This window comes from Marmota flaviventris, chromosome 1, assembly GCF_047511675.1.
Source record: "Marmota flaviventris isolate mMarFla1 chromosome 1, mMarFla1.hap1, whole genome shotgun sequence".
Taxonomy (NCBI): Eukaryota; Metazoa; Chordata; class Mammalia; order Rodentia; family Sciuridae; genus Marmota; species Marmota flaviventris.
Genome location: NC_092498.1, coordinates 138,361,791 through 138,381,815, shown reverse-complemented (window position 1 = coordinate 138,381,815; position 20,025 = coordinate 138,361,791). Strand labels below are relative to the sequence as shown.

The 20,025-nt window shown below is 47.2% G+C and overlaps 2 protein-coding genes across 7 annotated transcripts in view; one reads left to right on the top strand and one right to left on the bottom strand.

Annotated features, from left to right (window-relative positions):
• Window positions 1–10,182, top strand: part of Atxn2 (ataxin 2) — a 108,097-nt gene extending 97,915 nt beyond the window's left edge. For 3 of the 6 annotated variants that reach the window (XM_034636777.2, XM_034636778.2, XM_071616868.1), the window contains 5 exons: window positions 146–199; window positions 5,324–5,469; window positions 6,213–6,440; window positions 8,545–8,713; window positions 9,556–10,182. In XM_034636777.2, coding sequence (XP_034492668.2) covers window positions 146–199; window positions 5,324–5,469; window positions 6,213–6,440; window positions 8,545–8,713; window positions 9,556–9,584 — 626 coding nt within the window. In that variant the 3' untranslated portion in view covers window positions 9,585–10,182. The remainder of the gene's footprint in view (window positions 1–145; window positions 200–5,323; window positions 5,470–6,212; window positions 6,441–8,544; window positions 8,714–9,555) is intronic. The other 3 variants (XM_027949136.2, XM_034636775.2, XM_071616859.1) reach the window with 2 other exon arrangements.
• Window positions 10,183–13,437: 3,255 nt separating this feature from the next.
• Sh2b3 (SH2B adaptor protein 3) overlaps window positions 13,438–20,025 on the bottom strand; it is a 32,217-nt gene continuing 25,629 nt past the window's right edge. The window contains exons 3-8 of the mRNA XM_027949112.2: window positions 15,150–15,251; window positions 14,978–15,069; window positions 14,807–14,901; window positions 14,505–14,719; window positions 14,249–14,420; window positions 13,438–14,109 (exon numbers count right to left, since the gene is read on the bottom strand). Of these exons, the coding sequence (XP_027804913.2) occupies window positions 13,814–14,109; window positions 14,249–14,420; window positions 14,505–14,719; window positions 14,807–14,901; window positions 14,978–15,069; window positions 15,150–15,251 (972 nt within the window). The 3' untranslated portion in view covers window positions 13,438–13,813. The remainder of the gene's footprint in view (window positions 14,110–14,248; window positions 14,421–14,504; window positions 14,720–14,806; window positions 14,902–14,977; window positions 15,070–15,149; window positions 15,252–20,025) is intronic.

Here is a 20,025-nt window from a genome sequence, read left to right as displayed (position 1 = left end):
TGTCAAAAAGTGCTCTCGTTTCTTATAAAATAAAAATGAATTGTGCATGAATACAAAAAGATTACTAACTGTGTTAACCTTTCCAGAAATTTAGTAAAATGCACACCTTAAAAGGCTAATTTACCTTTCTATTTCCCAAATTCAGCATGCCCCAAATTACCATACAACAAGGAGACAAGCCCTTCTTTCTACTTTGCCAGTGAGTTGGGTTTTTTATACTAATTTTAATTGTACAGTAAAACACTTTTTAAAGAATACATGTTAAGGGAGCAGACTTGTTGAACATTATTTTCCTTGTGCTAGACAAAATCATTAAAAGTATGATATCTATAAATAATTCAGAGTTTTGAAAAAGGAAATATGACCCAGCTTAAGAGAGCTGGAGTTAATGAAAAATTGAGTCGTTTGAGAAATTTTTGCATACCAAGCAAACATGTTACTGTTTGGGAAATGCCTAATATTTTCCTTGTTCAAGCAAACTTCTGGATAGTGGTTTTTCTTTTTAAATACCAAGGTACAAGCTTTGTATATAAAACTTAAAAACCTTGGTTTTTGTTTGTCATTTCTTAGTATCCTTATAAAGAAATTTATTCTTACCAGGGTATTTTTTTTTTTTTTTTGTATGTGTGTGTTTTGAGATCCTGGAGACTAAACCCAAAGCCTCATGCATACTAGGCACTAAGTCATGTCCTGTGCCCCTTACCAAAGTTTAGAATTGTATAGGGTTGATGAAAAACGAGGGGAGAAGCATTTCAGTCCTTTGAATCTTTGTATGACTGGAGGTTTAAAATATTCAGGTAGCAGATACATTCATGTGTGTCTGGAGCTTCACTCAAAAGGAAACCAAGATCTTGCAGTGGGTGCCTCTTGTGCTCAGGTCTCCTCTCCCACAGTGCAAAGGGAAGCAGTGGCTCCTGCGTGAAGAAAGTCTGGCAGGGCTCTCTTTCAGAAATGAACTTGTGAGGTGGGTTTTCCACTATTTGTAGGACAACTTTTTTATAATAAGGCAGGTCATGGATTTGGGTATTTGAATAGGGAGGGTACTAATTAATAAAAATTTTTGAGAAATGTATGCCATTAAAGTATGTCCTTTGAGTGAAATACCATATTCTAGAGGATATAAGGATTAACATTCTTATGTTAGGGAATACATTTTGAATTATTTTGGAATGACTCAATGTCTGACCCTAGTAAATGCCAGACTTAGCATTTCAAAAGCATTTTGACCTTAAATTTTCATTAATTGTGCCATGACTTGGTATCCAAAAATAAGTTGATCAAAGAAGTATTTATTTGGTGCTAGGAAATGTTAACAAATTTAATCCTTTAATAGATGCTCTTTAAAAAGGAGTCTTGCTGTATGTATATACTATTAAAAGGAAAATATGTCTGTGATTATAGTGTATAAAAGGTAGTGCCAGTGATTAATTTTATTGCATACTCAAGTTGAGGTCTCAAATGTAGTTATCCTCACCATCTTACTGTCTCTGTTAGTAGTCCAGAGTAATTTTCCTGGTAAGTAGCTAAAAGGTCCTTAATCATCACACCTAAGCATTAATTGCCTTAGTGCAACTTCCCCTAAAAGGGAATGGAAGTTCTTTTTTAAACAAACTAACCATTAAGCTGCTACTTATAATTTAATTTGCTAATTAATCTTCTCCATTCTGAGCCATTTTGTCATAGTTTGGTCAAATTGCCTTTTATTCCCCTCAAGCATTTTCAGTTTTTGTTCACATCCATTTTTCTGAATTTACATCAAATTTTAAATTTGGAATCCTTTGTTTTGTTTCATTTTTAAAGTTTTGAAGTGCTGGTGATCTGTCACAACTTGTACATCCAAGGTCAAAATGATAAAACCTAATTACAAATTGAACACACTTTTATGGACTGAATTTGTTTCAAGGGATCATGGTTGTTTTTGGAATGTGGTTAATATTACAAGAATTTAACCAATAGCATATTTAGAATTTTAAATATTTATGCCAAGGAACATGTTGAATGGGAAAGTTATGAACCAAGTCTAGCCCAAAGAAGCAATAGTTCTTCGACTATCTGGACACAATCCAGAAGATTCCGTGAAGGCTACTGAAGTTTTTATAAATAGAAGTTTAACTAATTAATAGCTAAATTTCAATTTGAAAAAATAATTTTTAACTTCCCTGGAATCTTAAACAGCAGGTGTTGCCTGGTGTAGTGGCACACACCTGTAATTCCACCAGCTCTGGAGGCTAAGGCAGGAAGATCACGAGTTCAAAGCCACCTTCAACAATGGCAAGGCACTAAGCAACTCAGTGAGACCCTGTCTCTAAAATAGGGCTGGGGATGTGGCTCTATGGTTGAGTGCCGCCGCGTTCAATCCCTGGTAAAACCAACTCCTGTGCCACCCCCATCCAAATTAGCAGGTGTAACAAAAGCAGTTAAATAATACACTGAGCTAGAACCCTTTGTTCTTCATTTCTTCTTTTCCCTAATTCTGCTTTTTTTCCCTTGTTTATCCTATCTCAGTTTCTTTACCTTATCTATCCCTCTTCTTTTAACTGTGTTTTTCCTATCTCTTCAGTTTATCTCCTTCCCTCCTTGTAACTGGCCTTTTAAAGAACCAAACCATAATTTTGTTATTATTATTGAATTAAAATGTAAGTTTCACATTTTTTCCTAGTTACTTATTTTTCTGAAAGAATTCCTTGCTATGGGGTCTTTTGAGTTCAAAGATGAACAAAGAAAAATATTTCTAACAAGACCTCTTTGAAAATTTATTTGTAGTTTATAATGGATATATTTCATCTCCTTAGATAATGCCTGTAGCTTGCTAGTATTTAGGTAGGGAGAGAATGACTTTTGTTGCTTTAAACAAAGCCCATGTAGATTTACTTGCTTTGGTTCCTTGTAGTATTTGTGCTATGCATGCAAATTAGCTATGGATTAGAATACTCCACTGTACAGCCTGAGAATATTGGTAAATTTATGTATAATTTTAAAAATATGAATAGTAAAAGGGCATGGTTTCAGTATCCTGTAGTCCCAGCTACTTGAGAGCCCCAGGCAAGAGGATAGATCTCTTGAGCCCAGGAGTTCAGGGATAGTCTGGGCAGCATAGCAAACTCCCAACTTCTTCTTCTTTTTTTTTTTTTTTTAGTTGAACATGGACACAGTACCTTTGCTTTACATTTTTATTTATTTTATGTGGTGCTGAGGATCAAATCCAGTGCCTTACATGTGCAAGGCAAGCACTGTACCTCTGAGCCACAACCTCAGCCCCAGCAAACTCCCCACTTTTAAGAAAGTAAATGAGTCTGGGAATATAGCTCAGTGATAAAAAATGTACTCATTTAGCATGCATGAGGCCCTGGGCTCAATCCCCACACTACAAAAATAAGTGAATGAATGCATAGTAAAAATATTATATCATTTTCTTTCCAAATAATTTCAGAATTTTTACATTTTTCCAGTTGATGAATAATTTAATTATGAGAATGGGGAGGCACAATTATTCTCTTTGTGATGACTGTATTTTATGTATAAAAATAATATAGCACTTGGCTGGAATTTGTTTTCTTTTTTTGGCAGTACTAGAGATTGAGCCCAGGTCCCTATACCACTGAGCTACATCCCTAGCCCTTTGCATTTTTTTATTTTGAGACTGAGTGTTGTTAAGTTGCGGTGGCTACCTTGAACTTGTGATTCTCTGCCTAAGCTTCTGAAGCTTCCCTAACTGGGATTGTGGTGTACACCACTGCCTGGTTCAGAGTTTATTTTTGTAGTGCTGGAGATCAAACTCATTGTCTTGCACACTCAGGAGGCCAGGGCAGGAGGATTACAAATTCAAGACCAGCCTCAGCAACTCCGTGAAACTCTGTCTCAAAAGCGGTGGGGATGTAGCTTAGTGGCAAAGTGCCCCTGACTGAGTTCAATCCCCAGTACCCAAAGCAAAAACAAAAACAAACAATGTGTTACCACAGTTTTCTTGTTTAACTGTTCTACTGTACGTTGACTCTTACAGTTTGGAAGTTTTTCCCAGGATCTATACAGAATTGCTTTGTTCAGTCTCAACTGGATATTAAAGAATACCCACCCAGTGGTGGCATGGCAGGATATGCACAAGTGATCCCAGCAGTGCAATTTGCCTTTCCCATCCGTCTTCTAAGAGACACATTTGCAGTTGCAAGGGAAACTATTTGGTCTGAAGTGTTGGTGACCCTCAACTTTAGACATCAAACATTATAAGACTGCTACATGTACCTAACCCTCTGCATACCATTGACATGGAGCACATCCAGAGTTGTCCCTGCTGTGACTCTTGGCAACATTGGGTACTTGATCCCTAAAGTGTGCTTGCTTTTCCCCCATCAACCCCGCAATGTGTCTGTGTTTGCTAACACATTACATGAAGAACGTGTGGAACAAATTTGGCATCATTTCTGTGTGCAGACTTGACTTCTGAGGGATAGAAGGATTCATTTTTCTTGGGAGAGGGCTGGGAGTTAGGTGCTGCTAGAGCTGTGGCTTGTGAGTATTCTGTTCTCTCTGCACTGCTGCAGGAAGGTTAAATTTGTATTCGGGTACTCTTCAGAGTTAGTAGAAGCAGTGGACATCTTACTGGGCTTTGATTCTCTAGTTGCCAGTTTAGGAAGTCATAGACAATCATTGTGCCTGATTTCCCTGTTTTGTACCAAGGTAGAGCCCATGCTGAGATTCATGAAGAATTGGTTTGTAGGTTCTTATCTTTAATGATCACATTTTAACTTAAATAAGTCTATCGTTTTTTACATAGTTTCATCTTGTTTTATAAAGCAGAGGTGGGAGATTCTTAGTAGAACCTTAGGGAACAAACTGAGTGGAGGAGTGACTCCTGTGAATTGGCCTCGATAGTAGAGCCTTGACCTTGCCACATACCTGACACATCTCCTCTCCCAGCCCTATTACAGTGTGTGCCCACAGAACATTGTGCCAACTCCAGGGCAGTAGCATGGTGAGGTTAGCCAGATGATGGCCTTTAGCAAGAAAGTGAGTGTGAATCTGTAACTTCACGACCATGAGTTTAATTGCTTGAATTGTTCCTGCCTAGGCTTTTAAGTCGCGTCTGCAGAAAACTAGTGACTATTTTTAGGAGTAAATTCAAACTAGCCAGATTTTAATGTGTACAAATCAGATGCTAGTCTGATTGTTAAGCAAAACTTTAAATTTATTTCAAATGGCTATAGAGATTGTGAACAGCATATGTTAGGCATTATAATGTCAAGAAAGCTCAGTTGATAAGTGTACGAGGAGCAGTGACAGTCATTGAACATGTCCGTTGGACACGGTCCTTTTTCTTTCACTTTAGTTTCCACGGGCTCCCTTGCTCAGCAGTATGCGCACCCTAACACTACCCTGCACCCACATACTCCACATCCTCAGCCTTCAGCTACCCCCACTGGACAGCAACAAAGCCAACATGGTGGAAGTCATCCTGCACCCAGTCCTGTTCAGGTAAGGAAAAACTTGGGCCTGCATGGAGCTGCCTCCTTGTTCTGGCTACTGAGCACTGTCTTCAGAGTCAGGCAAGGTGCAAGTCACCACAGGCTCAGAACACACAGTACAGCCACCAGCATTCAGCTACTCACCTATGGAGTCGGGGTGGGGGTTAAAAAGGGAGATTTAAGGGCTGGGGTTGTGGCTCAGCAGTAGAGCGCTCACCTAGCACGTGTGAGGCCTTGGGTTCAAGCCTCAGCACCACAAAAATAAATAAATAAAATTAAGGTATTGTGTCCAACTACAACTAAAATATATTTTTAAAAAATATAAAAAGGAGATTTAAGGTATATGATGAAACTAAGGTGATTAGATAAGCTTTGAAAAATCTAATTTCATGTGAAGTTCATAATTTATCATAAATTCATATTTGCTTGGGACTTTACTTCAATCCTAAAGTTTATGTGATGAAATTTTTCCCTTGTTAGCTTCTTTAGTCATATTTATGAATGCAGGTAGTTAGGAGTCTCTTTGACAGAGAGAATCTGTCAGTTCCCTCTGCTTGATTGGGGACTTGTAACTCCCAGTTTGAGAGTCGGGCTTTAGGAATTTCTCTGGGCAGGAAGCACCACCCATCCTCACTGTTCTGCCCCTGGACTTTGCTGTGCTCTCATCTCACGTGTGCCTAGGAGAGCCCATTTTCAGGTGCAAAGCACTGTTTGTATGGCCCTTAATCTCACGTTTTCCCCATTGCTTTGCAGCACCATCAGCACCAGGCCGCCCAGGCTCTCCATCTGGCCAGTCCACAGCAGCAGTCAGCCATTTACCACGCGGGGCTCGCACCAACCCCACCTTCCATGACACCTGCCTCCAATACGCAGTCGCCACAGAATAGTTTCCCAACAGCACAACAGACCGTCTTTACAATCCATCCTTCTCACGTTCAGCCGGCATATACCAATCCACCCCACATGGCCCATGTACCTCAGGTAATCCAGCATTAGCCTACTTCCTGTGAAGACGGAGTAGGGTGTAGTGGTGCTCAAATAAGCAGCAAAGAGCCAGATGCTCTCAAAGCTAGGAAACCCTGTGTGTGGTGCCATTTGCCTGTCTCCTTTCCCTGCTCAGTACACGTGATCTGGCCCTCAGTTAAATGTCGGTGTGATTTTGTAACGGGATCAGTGAAGTTGCTTACTTACTGGTCAGTCCCTTAACGTTTCCCAGCTGAGACCTTAAAAGTATCTTTCTTTGACTCTGGAATGTACCCAGTCCTTTCCTCCCTGTGTCTGCTTTGCTACGTCTCTTTAGCTTCACTCCTATATATACGTGTGTGTGTGTGCATATATATATACACACCCCTCCACACATACACACAGAAGCCTGGCAGGGTTGGAAGGCCTTCACAGATTCTCAGCTGAGTCAGCTTGAATGCTAATCAGAAGTCTTTCCAGTTGTTTTTCCTGGTTATCCTTCCATCTGTTTCGACCATGTGTTGTACTTCTTGAGAGAGCTTGGCCTTGTACTTTGGTGCAGTGTAAGTAGAAGTTGGAAACACCCAGGTGCCCTGGAAGCATTTTGGAGCACCTCCAGTATAAGCTTCCAAAGGTTGAAAGGTGTGGTTGCCGTCTGCATCAGCTGCTGACAGAGGTCCAGTGCAGGCCTGTGCCAAGTTGGATTGTAATGAGAAGGAACTGCACTGAAGTTGGACTCTAGTGCTGTCCTGGAAGGCCCTCCCTGGAGCTGTTGAGGGTGACCTGGCTGTATTAGGTGTCTTTGCTGTTAGTTTATAACAAAACTCTCTTAGGTGGGCTTAGCGAGACCCTATCTCACTGAATTCCATTTCCTGTCAAATAGTGTGCCAGTGAGGCTCTGGCAAGGTGTGGGCTAGAGTTTGGACACAGTTGGAGCTCTCTCAGAATGTACCTTGTAACCAGTGGTCCACAGTGCAGGAGAGTTGACTTCCTCACCCTGTAGAGTTCAGGTTCTGTAGTGTAGTACACTGCAATTTATTTGTTCCTGCTAATGGGGAGGGAGCGGTTTGTTCAGTGTGGGTCAGAGTGCTTTGGTGGAATCAGCTTCATGAGAACTGGGGTCTTGTAGGTGCCTAGCAGAAGATGGTGGCTAAATAAGTATGTGAATTCAAATATAAGTTGGGGTTCCAGAAAACCTTACTTGTTGCTTTTGTGCAGAAAGAGTAAAAAGGTTAATATAGTGAAGCCCAAATATGCCATGGGCCTATTTGAATGTGAGTTAATTTGCATAAAATGCATTTCATTTGAAGATTATGGTCTAGAACAGTGTGGAGTCTGTGAGGCAGGAAACGAGGGCTCTTCCTGGCCCTGCTAACCCCTTGCAGAGCTGGGGTCCGGCTATTTGGGCTAAAATCTCCTTTCCAACTTGAACTTGCTATCACTTGGTACAGAGACACTGGACTGGCCCAGATAGCTTCAGATGACTCCTTCCCATAGCACTGGAGCCATTACCTGCAGCCGCCGCCTCCTCCTCCTCCTCCTCCGGCTCCATCAGCATACCTTTTAGAAAATAAAGAGAGCCCAAGAATTCCTTCTCCCTGCCTGATGAACAGGCCACAGCAGAGGGGGCGGGCCACGCGAGGAGAGGGCTAGGATAACCCCTATGATGGCATCTGACAGTCCTGCTTATCAGGTAGCAATCTGCTTTCCTGTTTGAAAGGAATGCTCTCTGTAAAATGACTTCAGGCCTCACAAGGAAGCCTGATTCTGAAGCACCATTGTGTCTCATGTAATAGTAAGTTGAGGAAGCTGCCCTTGCTCAGGTCAGGCCTGCTCTTTTGTGAAGACCTTGCCCCCCACACAGATTCAGTGATGAAAAACACTGGCAATCAGGTCATTGCAGCCCTGGCATTTACTCAGGCTTACATGGTGCCTACTCCCTCAGCCCTGCAGGATATATCAAAAGGTGAACCAGGGATTGTCCCCAGAGGAGGAAAAAAAGGGAGGCCCTGAGGCCCACCCTTGTCCTTTCCTGAGTGTCCCAGACCAGTGAGAGGAACAGTTGACATGTTGTTTAAGCCGGAGATGTTGCCTGTATGCGTAAAAGAGCTCTCTGTTTCAGGCTCATGTACAGTCAGGAATGGTTCCTTCTCATCCAACTGCCCATGCGCCAATGATGCTAATGACGACACAGCCACCCGGCGGTCCCCAGGCCGCCCTCGCTCAAAGTGCACTACAGCCCATTCCAGTCTCGACAACAGCGCATTTCCCCTATATGACGCACCCTTCAGGTGAGGCGTGTGTGTGCAGGGGCCGCCGGGGCACCCCAAGCATTCTGCTCGCACAGGTTGAATGGCAGGCAGGGCCAGCGCTTCTAGCCCCGTACTCAAGAATAGCAAGACCCGTCTTAGTGTGCACAGGAGGGACTGTGATGATCAGTCAAGGTCAGGGTCTGAGGCTTCCAGGAGCCGAGTCTGTGTGTGTTCTGATGGTATACAGGATTTGGCTTGATGAGAAGCAGCAGCAGCAGCAGCATTCCGGATAGCTGACGCATGCCTAGGACTCAGTTGGCCTTCCTTGTTATGATAGGCTGGACAGGGCAGTGTGTTCCTTCCTGAGTCCCAACAGGCTGACATGTGGGGGGTTATTACCATGGCAGAGTTTGATTGTAGCGTGGAGACCACAGATGAGCAAGTGCTGTGTGCGGAGTGGTTTGAGTGTAGCAGCAGCGCCAGCCTACGCCCCGGCCGGGGAGGATACCCGCGATTGTGCTCTGGAGCTGGATGGCTGCCATGGCGATATTTCAGTCTCACCTGTCACTCTGAAAGCAATACTGTGCTTGGCTAAGATTTGGGGAGGGGTACATTAAGGCCTTTTCTCCTGCCCCTGCGCAGCAGGTCTTCTGGGAGTTTTATCTGAAGTGGTTTTACGTCTGACTGGTTTGTTTCTACCCACCCACCACCCACCCCCTATCCCTCCCCACCTTGGTACAGATGGGAGGGGGCAAGTGAATAAATTCTGAGTCCTATTCAGTTAGTACAAGGATAGTTCACAGGATAGTGCTGCAGAGGCACTAGGCTAATATTCAGTGTTGCCAGTGTTCTGTTTAAATATTCACTTTTCTTTCTTACAGTACAAGCCCACCACCAACAGCAGTTGTAAGGCTGCCCTGGAGGAACCGAAAGGCCAAATTCCCTCCTCCCTTCTTCTGCTTCTACCAACTGGAAGCACAGAAAACTAGAATTTCATTTATTTTGTTTTTAAAAAAATATATGTTGATTTCTTGTAACATCCAATAGGAATGCTAACAGTTCACTTGCAGTGGAAGATATTTGGACCGAGTAGAGGCATTTAGGAACTTGTGGGCTGTTCCATAATTCCATATGCTGTTTCCAAGTCCCGCAAGTACCCCAGCTCTGCTTGCCAAAACTGGAAGTTATTTATTTTTTAATGGCCCTCAAAAAAGTCATGAACACATCAGCTAGCAAAAGAAGTAACAAGAGTGATTCTTGCTGCTATTACTGCTAAAAAAGGAAAAAAAAAAATCAAGACTTGGAACACCCTTTTACTAAACTTGACAAAGGTTCAGTAAACTCTTACCGTCAAACTGACGGATTATTATTTATAAATCAAGTTTGATGAGGTGATCACTGTCTACAGTGGTTCAACTTTTAAGTTAAGGGAAAAACTTTTACTTTGTAGATAATATAAAATAAAAACTTAAAAAAAATTAAAAAATAAAAAAAGTTTTAAAAACTGATATCAAGTTAGTGTGTGTTTGTCTAAGCTACTTCGTGTACTGTAGGAGACTGGCTATCGAGGCAGGTGGGCTGCTTGCTACTTTAACTTCCTGGAAGGTCGTGGCTATGAATGACTTTTCTTCTTCACCTTTAGTTCTGGTTCAAGGTATCTCTAGAAAATGACAAGACTGAGATATTCTCTTTGGTGGATTAGCAGTCGGCTTCAGAAGGAGGAAGGCTGGCCAGAGTTGGGCAGCACTGAAAGTCCACAGCCTCAAGCTGGCGCCGATTCTGTAAGCTTTCTTTTTCATATCTCCAGAAACAAAATGTATTAGTCAGAAGCTGTTCCAATTTAGACATCTGTTTTACCAGTAGAGGGCAGGAGACGAAAAACTGTAATAAAATCAAGCATGATAGTGCCTACCTATAGTCCCAGAAACTTGGGAGGCTGAGGCAGGAGGATCAGAAATTTGAAGCCAGCCCGGGCAACTTAGACCCTGTCTGCAAAAATAAAAAAGGCTGGAGTTGTAGCGCAGAAGTATTTGTTAGTTTGTGGGAGGAAAAGGGGAAAAGCAAGTATTTGAGCAGGATAAAGATTTTAATAGAGAATATAGTCTTAATAGCGTTCAGACATTGTGGCAACAAATGAAGATTCTGAAAAATTTTTAATTCACATATAGCAACTTGTACATTATAGCAAAATTCGCATTATTCAAGAATAAGTTACTTGTACAGTACATAAACAATACATAAAGATTTTCCAAATTCCTTCTGCTTATAACGATACAAGATGAATCCACTCTGTGTTATCACTATGTGCTGCTTATTCCAACCAAACTCTGGATGTCTGATGTGTGTCCTTGTTAAAAGGCAGTGGATAATATACTTTGAAGATGTTAGTGCTAATATGACACTTGCAATAGCCTTAGCCCTGAATAAAAAGCATGAAGGAATCTCAGGCAACTCTCAGGGAAGAGAAGTTCAAGGCCATGATTTAAGTTAAGAAACTGTTATGTAAAAATAGTGTTCTCTGGCCCAAGATTTTAATGATTGCTATTCCTTTTTCCTACTCGGTCCAGAAATGATCAAAGGCAGAAGATTTATACCAGATAAAGCCATATGGATTGCTGGTCTAAAATTCAAGGCAGGTTAGTTGACTTAATTCTTTGGTGCTGGTGACTGTTAGTTTGTAAAAATTCAGTAGTCAGAAGGAAGTGGTGGTGTTGGGAGCTGTCGAGTGATACTTATGGTCCATAAGTAGGGCTAACTGGACAAATCCTGCCACTTAGTGTCCAGTTTGGTGCTCAGAGCCTTGCTCTTAGTTGCTGGCACGGCCTCACCTTGCCAGTGAGGATTGGCAGAAGGGAAATGTGGACTGTGGTAGACTAGCTGCAGCCAGCAGGGTGCCTGCCCCTCACTGGTGAGAGTATCTACCCTGGGGACAAACTGTTCCTCTGCTCTAGCAGAAAGGTATCAACTTAGTGTCACTTTTTCCAGGGCCATGAAGGGACTTTTTGTCAGAATGTATGTAAGCCATCCTGGTAACCTGGACACAGGTAGTATTCTGGGGACTTCCAATTGTCTGTCAAAAAATTTTGGCAACCTGTAGTTTAGACCTGCTAAGTTTGCAGTACCTGGTGTGCCTTGTGGCACTACTTGAGATGTGTATATTGTTGAGCAACTGCTGAGAAGTGAATGCCTCTAGTTGGAAGATGTTTGAATTTATGCCTGGAAGGAGGGCATTCACTTGGTTCACTATGCACCTGTTCCCTTTCCTATGCACATAGGAGAAAATCTGGATCAGTGACCAATCAGAATTGCCTTTCTGTCTTAGAAAAGAAATTCCAGAATGTTGCTTACTTCTTCAGTGCGCACTTAGCTTTTTTTTCTTCTTCAAGATAAGCCTGCTTATAGAAAATAAAGACCAACATCCTTAAAAATGGACCATGGGCTGGGTGTGTTGGTGCTTAGCCTTCCAAGTTACTGGGATCACAGGCTAAGGCAGGAGGATTGCAAATCCAAGACCAGCCTCAGCAACTTAGTGGGGCCCTTTCTCAAAATAAAAATTGAAAAGGGCCGGGAATGTAGCTCCATGATAAAGAGCCCCTGGGTTCAATCCCAAATATTTATAAACAACAACAACAAAAAAAGGACCACAGCTCTACTGTATGATCCATGAACACACCAGAAGAGTTTTCAGAGTGGTACAGAGGTGGCTGCTTCTCCCCCTAAGAATCCCCAGAAGTGAAAGTTTCATCTCTTGGAGTAAGTAGCAGGAACAGACCAAACCTTTCCACCAGATAAGGAAGGCAGTACTGTTTGGGGCTGAGGTTTTATGTCACTTCTGAAGTTGGGAATGTTAAGCTGTGCTAAACTCCTCTGTTTCCTGGAAGCCTGGTGGCTGTACTGAATGGTCTGCTAGCATGCAGGAGCAGCTGACAGCACTGTCACTGCCCCCTCTGTTTATGAGCCTACAAGTGGAAGGTTCTGGACAGAGCCCATCCCATATGAATTGTTTCACTTGTGAAGGGCAAGTATAGATGGAGGTCTGACCTCCCTGACAGACTGTGCCCAAGTGTGCTGGGACAGAATGCTGGCTATGAGCTATGGCACCAGATTCTTAGCTTCCATTTTGGCTCAAAAAGGAGCCTAAAGCCTACTTAGGGGATAATTTAGTAAGCCATTGGGGGCCTCTGACCTAGCCTTTTGGTTGAAGATTGACTACAAAGGGTCCAGGAGCCCTTCTTGCCTGTCCCTCCCCCAAACACCCTACCCCCAGTTAACCAAAGTCTCTGTGAAGCTGCTGTAAACCGGAATCCAGTTTATTTATAAGGCACCAGGGTAGAACTGTTCCCTGCCACCCTACTTCAGGAATGGGTGACACACTGCCCTCTGTACATTTAGGAAGGACAGTAGCTACTCAGCAGCTGTCCTGAGGACACCAGGCTGGCTCCGAACACGAGCACGTCAAGCAGGGCTTGCATAGCTGTCCCTGACTGCAGAAACAGCCTGGGTGCTAGTTGAAACAGTGCAATGAAGTAAGCAATGGTTTAGTTTTGAAACCTGAATCCTTTAACAAAATCTGAGGTAAAATGTTTAAAATCGTTTTTGACTTTTAGCTTGTCTCTCTGACAGAGCTTTTGTCCTAAAGCTGAGAGTAGAAGCAGGAGTAGGAGTGGTCACCTGTGGCGTGGACCTGCCACGGGACTGCTTTTACAATGTGAAAATCCAGGGCTTGTTAGTGTTTTGGGCTTCCTGGTGACAACCCCCCCCCCCCCCCCCCCCCCGCAGAAAGTCTGTCAGCTGTGACAGTGTCAGTGAAAAGGAACAAGGTTCCACTGCCAGCTCCAGCCCTCACCCCAGCTCCTCTGAGTGACGGGCCTGGACTCAGGGACCCAGGGCTAGAGCGAGCAGCATCTGTGGACAAGAACTACACCTGTAAACATAAGAAGTAAGCCAGGTGATGGACGGAACTCACATGGAGGCCCTTTAACAGGCCTAATAGAAGGGTCACGTCCAAACTGGAAAGAGCAGTTGACAGTGTCCCTTAAATCTCTCTCTGGAAGGAAGGAAAGATCATTACATTCACAAGGCCACATTTCTGCTTGTGCTCCTGGGGCAGCTGCGGAGGCCTGGATCCCTCGATGTCCATCAGAGAAGTGTGTACTGGTTGTCTATGGCCCGCAGGTGGCTCCGCGAGGATGAGTCCATCTCGTAATCTGAGTCCCGGGCTCGACTCACAGGCTCCTGCTCCAGGTGTCGCAGGCTGTTGGCCAGTTCCTCGGGTGAAGGCACCAAGTGGAAGATCTGCTCTGGGGGTGACGATCGGCCTGGGAGACTCTCTGGGCCAGACCCCCTGGGACAACCAGAAGAGCTGAGGTGGGGAAGGCCCAGCTCCGAGTCCCAGCAAGGGAGGGAGAAAGGGAAGAGGACAATGTTGCTGGAACCTAGGGTAAGGACCGAGAGACCATGCTGTCAGAACACAGAACCACCTCTCTGCACTGCACGGTGTGCAGCCAGCTTTCACCCCCTCTGTAGCTCCCCATGCCAGCCACCCGCTTCAGCGAGGGTCCTTAGTTGTCACACCTGGTGGCTGGGAGACGACTACCACGTAGCTGGACAGCCGGACGTCGCAGGCAGCACCACATTCCAGTGGGATAGGTGAGCGCTGGAAATGATGCAGCATGTCCACCACTGAGGGAAAGTGCAGGTGTTGCACTCGGCACTGGCCTCGCTCCGTGAGGGACAGGCGCAGGTGCTGCAGGACAGGGAAGGCAGGCTCACATCGTCCCTGGGCTCCAGGGACAGCATTGGCACAGCCCCCACCTGCCCTGTTCCGTACCTTGGCTCTGCCCTGGAAGTTGAACGTGAGCACGTACTCCCCACGCCGCGACTCGCTCTGCCGCACCAGGAACACGCCGTGGGCATCAGGACCCTGCCGCTGCACCAGCTGGGCCGCCTGCACTCTGGAGATGGGGCCATGAAACCAGGGGTAGCAGGACAGGAAGTGATCTGTTTTCTGGCAGACTGGGTCCAGCAGTCCCCCGGGAGAAGCACCTGACGTAGAAGATGGTTTAGTGGTGACTTGAGTGGGTGCCACACGTTCAGCATACCAAGAGGAGGGGAGCACCTGACCCTACTTACCTTGGCTTAAGGAATCTCTGCTTCCCCTCCGGGAGCTGGACGTGCTACGCTCTGGGATGGTGGGAATGTGCAGTTCTGCATCTGTGCTCTCCAGCCTGCCAGAGAAGAGGCCATGCTTAAGGACCCCGTGGGTCTGGGTGGGCAGGTGGGCTGTGGAGGGGCGGGCCTCACCCTCGGCCTGCGCTATCCCAGAGCTCAGCCATCCACGAATTCAGCTGTTGCTCGTCTCCCACCTCAAAGATGATGTCTGTCCGGTCCTTCACCTGGCAGAGCAGAAAGGGACAGCTATGTAGGTCTGAGAAGTATCTTATCACCCCCTTGGTGTGGAAGCCCCGTCACTCACCCGCAGCACAAAGGTGTAGAGGTTGTCTGGCATCTCAAGGCGTGTGCATCGCCGGACCTCCTGGATGCTGGAGCAGGCTGTTTGGAGCTTGGGCTTTGAACTCTAGGGCAGCAAGAGGGGGCGATCAAGCCTTCTCCCTGAGGTCCCCGCTCCCCTACGGCTGTCTGCTGCTCCCTGGAGGGTTTGTGGAGTGCTTACGGCTAGCACCACCTTCCACTGAGATGCTAAGAATGCTGTGCTGAGGCGTCCCTGCCTGCCTGGACCGATGGACTCCGCAGCTCAGACACCTGACTGAACTGACACCCTTGTCCTGGTGGTACACAGAGCTCTGCCCACCGTCCTCATCACACCCCAAATTACAATCAGCTGTGGAGCCACACTGTCTCCCAGGACTGTCAGGTGGCCTCTCGCACTCAGAGTGGTGGCTCTAGCCAGCCACTTTTGGGGTTTTCTCAGAAGGGAGATCCCCTCCCCACCTCTTGTGATAAGGCTGATCCTGAGGAAGGTCAGAGGTTAGAAGGAGCCGGAGATGAGGTGGGTAATGGACAAGGCAGCTGACTAGGTTTCCCTCCCTTCATCAGTGGCTTGTTCCCTAGGGGCCAAGAGACAACCAGGTGCTCCTGGAAAAGACCACAGCCCCTGCCAAGCCAGCAGAGGAGGGTGCAAGAAGGCAGGCTCAAAAACAAGTTCCTGGTGCCAGGAGAGCCACCTCCACCCAAAAGGTGCTGGAAGAATCCACCTGAGTGGGCTGGCCACCTGCCTGCCGCTTTAGGGGGTGCTGATAGAAAGTGGGGGGCAGGGCCAGCCAGGTTTAGATACTAGTCCCTGCTCCTGGTTGGTGGTCTCAGGGGAGGAAGAGCAGTGACCCTAGGGCTTACTGCTGTGAGGGAGAGAGAGTGGCTAGAAGCCACACAACTAGCAATCCCAGGCCCACAGGACCAGCATCACTGGGGCTTCTTCACCCCATTCCCACAGCAGGCCACTCCTCATACTCCCCTTTTCCTTCCTGCCCCAGCTGTAAGGCATTGATGCACACTTCCGAATTGGCACTGTCTGCACACATCCCTCCTTTTTGGCTCCCCCCACCTTCAGCGTCACTGGAGGAAGTAGGCCAGGCCCAGAGAGGAACAGCCCTGCTCTTCCTTTCAGTTCCTCTTGGGGCCCAATCTCCTTTAAGCACTGAGACTAAACAGCAGAGCTGCTGGTTTCATTCTGACGGGGCCTCCCTTCCTGCCCCAGGGGCTGAGGGACTGCTGAGCAGGCAAGCCAGGGAAAGAGGGTTCCCCCTCCTTACCTACGGTGGCCCTGCCCGCTGGCTGGTTCTTCCCCAGCTCCCACACAGCTCTGTGTGTGTGTGTCTGTCTCTCGTACGTGTACATGCACACCCCAGTGAGAACTCAGGCCAGTGTGCCAGCACCAAGCTGCCTGTTCTAATATAGTATGTGACACCAGGGGCTGGACCCAGGGCACTGGCCCCTGTGTGTGGACTGGCAGCAGCCCATCTGCACTACAGAAGTAATGGGCAAGCCCAGGCTCCCTAGGCTCCATCTGCAGGCAGCACCATTTCAGGCATTTGCGGGGTGAGCAGCAGAGTGGCACTCACCACATCTTGCCTTCTGGGGAGCACTTTTGCTCAGGCCCACATCCAGAAAGCTGATCTCTGTGGCCAATCCAGTGGGAATGACCCATTTCTTTGCTGTGACGCTCAAAGTGAAAGACAGACCAGCTCTGGCACTGATCCAACAGTGGAGCTTGCATTTCTGCAGCTACTTTTCTCCTGGACTTCATAGTTATGTTGCCCTCTAGTTTTTAGGGTCCAGCCCTGACCCTGCCACTTCCTGTAAAGGGCAAGAGACTCAGCCTCCTCCAGGCTGTGATTGTGTTAGCTGTGCAGCCATCTTTGGAGCTAGGATTGCAGCTCCATGAACACTTTACAAAGCCCTGGGTTCCATCCCCAGCACCACATGCAAAAAAAAAAAGAAAATGGGGTTGGGGGCTGACTCTCCTCATGAGCGTTGTCAGATTTCCAGGCTGGAGGGTTGAGCCCATGTATAACTAGTGTACGGATAGAGAATGGATTTTGCTTCTAGAGCCAGCCAAGCCCTGGGTTTGTCCCAGAGGGACAGCAGTAAAAAAGGCAGGTGCACAGCTATGCCCCTTTCCTAGTGACCAAAGGGTCCCTCTTCCTCCCACGGTGGCTCTGGGGCCCCCAGCCTGCCTGCAGGAAACACACTGACACTGGAGGCAGACCCTTCATCACCTGCTAGACCTCAAAGCTATCTTGAGAAATGATTCCTGTGCACCGAGGAACAGGGCCCGCACAGAGCTGCCTTGGCACCTTCCAGAAGCTTCTACCACATTAGCTGCATTCTATTCTTCCATGTTCCCATAGCCACCACAACTGGGGTCTGTCAAGCACCTGGCAGCCAGCTGCCCACATAAGACATGAGGGGGCTGGCGCAGCAAGGTTAGAAGGCTACACAAGGCTACAGGTGGCTGAATGTACACAGATGTGGACCTCTTGGAGAAGCAGGCCTGCTAGTTCCCCCTCTACAGGAAGCAAGGAATGGGGGGGAACAGCACCTATCCATGTCCAAGTGTCCCAGACAACCCTGTGCTGAGCAAGGGCAGGCAGGGCCCTCACAATGGCTTTATTTCACCAGCCTCCAAAGGCCAGGCCCTATATAGCATGTGACATCCGAACTGGCCCACTGGGGTCCTCAGGCCACACCAGTCCTCTGGCAGTCTCATTTCCCCTAGGGCTGCTGAATCCTCCTTTGGGACATGAAGCAGAACAGCCCCAGAATCACTCCACTAGCCTTGCTCTCCCACCTCTGAGAACCTGGGCATGGAGCCAATTGGTGCCTCAACTTCCTTCAGTAACAGCAAGCAGGTCCTACTGACCCAGGACTAGAGGCAGGCAGGAAGTAGTCTTGGATTAAGCTTGAAAAGGCTCAAAGACAATTCCAGATCCAGTTTCATGGATGGCTGATAAATGAATGAGCATTGCCATGGGAAGTCCTTAATCCAGTCTTACTGGTTGGAATAAAAAAGCAACCTATTTTGTATTGCAGTTTTTCTCCGAGCTTCCTAGCAGCTAAGACAACTCCAAGAGTTGGTGGTTAAAGACTGAGAAGTCCTACAGCAGAACTCATTGAGCATTCCCAGGACTTTGTCCTCTTTTTTTGTAGACTTTATTGTCACCCATACCAAGATATCAGGGGGTCAAGGTGAAGAAACTTCCTAAACAAGGTTCCTTTGCCAGTCTCTGGTGAATAGCATGGAAATCGAGCCTAAGAGGTAAAGGCCACCCAGAATCCTGCTCAGAAACCCCTAGATCTGCACACCACACAGCATCCTCCTTGCCCCAAGGTCTGAGTCAGCCAGTCCTGGGCAGGACAGACACCCCTCCTTGCCTTGTCACCAGTTCAGCAATAGGGTAACAATGCCTCTGCCCTCCCATGAGAATCTGGCCATACTGTGTGTGCACAAGAGCCCTCAGGGGACTGGCATTGGCCAGGAGACACACTGGGCTGCAAGAACGATGCAGAGAGGCTCCGCACAGGAGCAGCTGCATCAGTGCACCTCTGCCCGGCACGCCCAGGTTCAGGAGGCCTCCCTCCACCATTGGGTCAGGCAAAGTAAGTGGCTGTGTTTGCTGAATTTCTACCAAGTGGAGGAAAAGCAAGGCCCAGAGGCTGGCAAGCACAGGCCATGGGAGGACAGAGCCATTATGGGACTGCCCGCCAGTGATTTCCAGAACATTTAGAGTCACAGGCCACCAACATGTTTAAAATTTTCTAAGAGAAGGTTAACAGAGGACATGTCCCAGAGGAAAGGAATCCTTGATATCAATTAGCCAGATTCAAGAGGGAGAAAACTCTCTCCCTGTCCTGGGCCATCTTGTGTCTGGAGATATGTGTGGGAGCTCATGTGATCCTCGTTGAGCCCACATCACAAATGAGAGAGGCTCAGAGAGGGTGCTGCGACCTGGCCACCTCTGGAAGTGAATGGAGGCATAGCAGGGAGGCTGGACATGTCCTCCCCAAGCACCAGGGAGCCCCAGGAGACTTGGAGGAGGGGAAGGTCTGGCAGGCCAATCCCTTGACACAGAATGGTGGGTGTCCAAGGGGGAGGGAGAGTCGGGTAACATCCTGCACCCCAAAAGGTAGGCAGCATCAAAATGAACTGCCACCTGTCCTGACTCGCACTCGCGGAGACATCCAGGTTTCACTACCTCCCACCCCATCTCCTGCTCAAAACTTGCCCACAGCCCACTCACCTTGACCCTTGTCAGTTTCTTGAGCTCACCTAGTCTCTCCAACCCCAGCCACACCACCCTGTTGCTCCTGAAACAGACCAAGACACTCAGGCTGTCACTTCTGCTGTCCCCTACCTGCATCTTCACAACCTAGGCCACTTCTCACCTGACCAGGTGTCATGGCAGTTGCCACCATGCACTGTGTGCTGCCTTGCCCTAGCTGGCCGTCCATGCCAGCGCTCATTCCTCTTCTGAGCTCTGCGGGGACTTGGTGTTTGCCCTCCCGGCATCCTCAGCACGGAGCCCAGAGCCTGGTAGGTTGGTAGTGCTCACTTTCTACAACAAGGATTCATTCATCCTTGGAATGCCAAAGCATCTTGGGTGCTAGGGATCAGTGGGGCCGGCTTGCCCAGGTGGGGACTACAGCTGAGTGATGGGGACAACTTCCAGCCACTATGGGCAGGCTGAGGAGAGGGGCAGGATGGGACTTCCCGTGCTTCCCCCTAAGGCCAAGGCAGAGGCACTGAGAGGAAAGAAAGGCTTAGGTGCGGCTGTTGTAGCAGTGGACAGCAGGCGGAGACAGGGAGGAGCCAGGACTCTGGCCTCGTGCCCAGC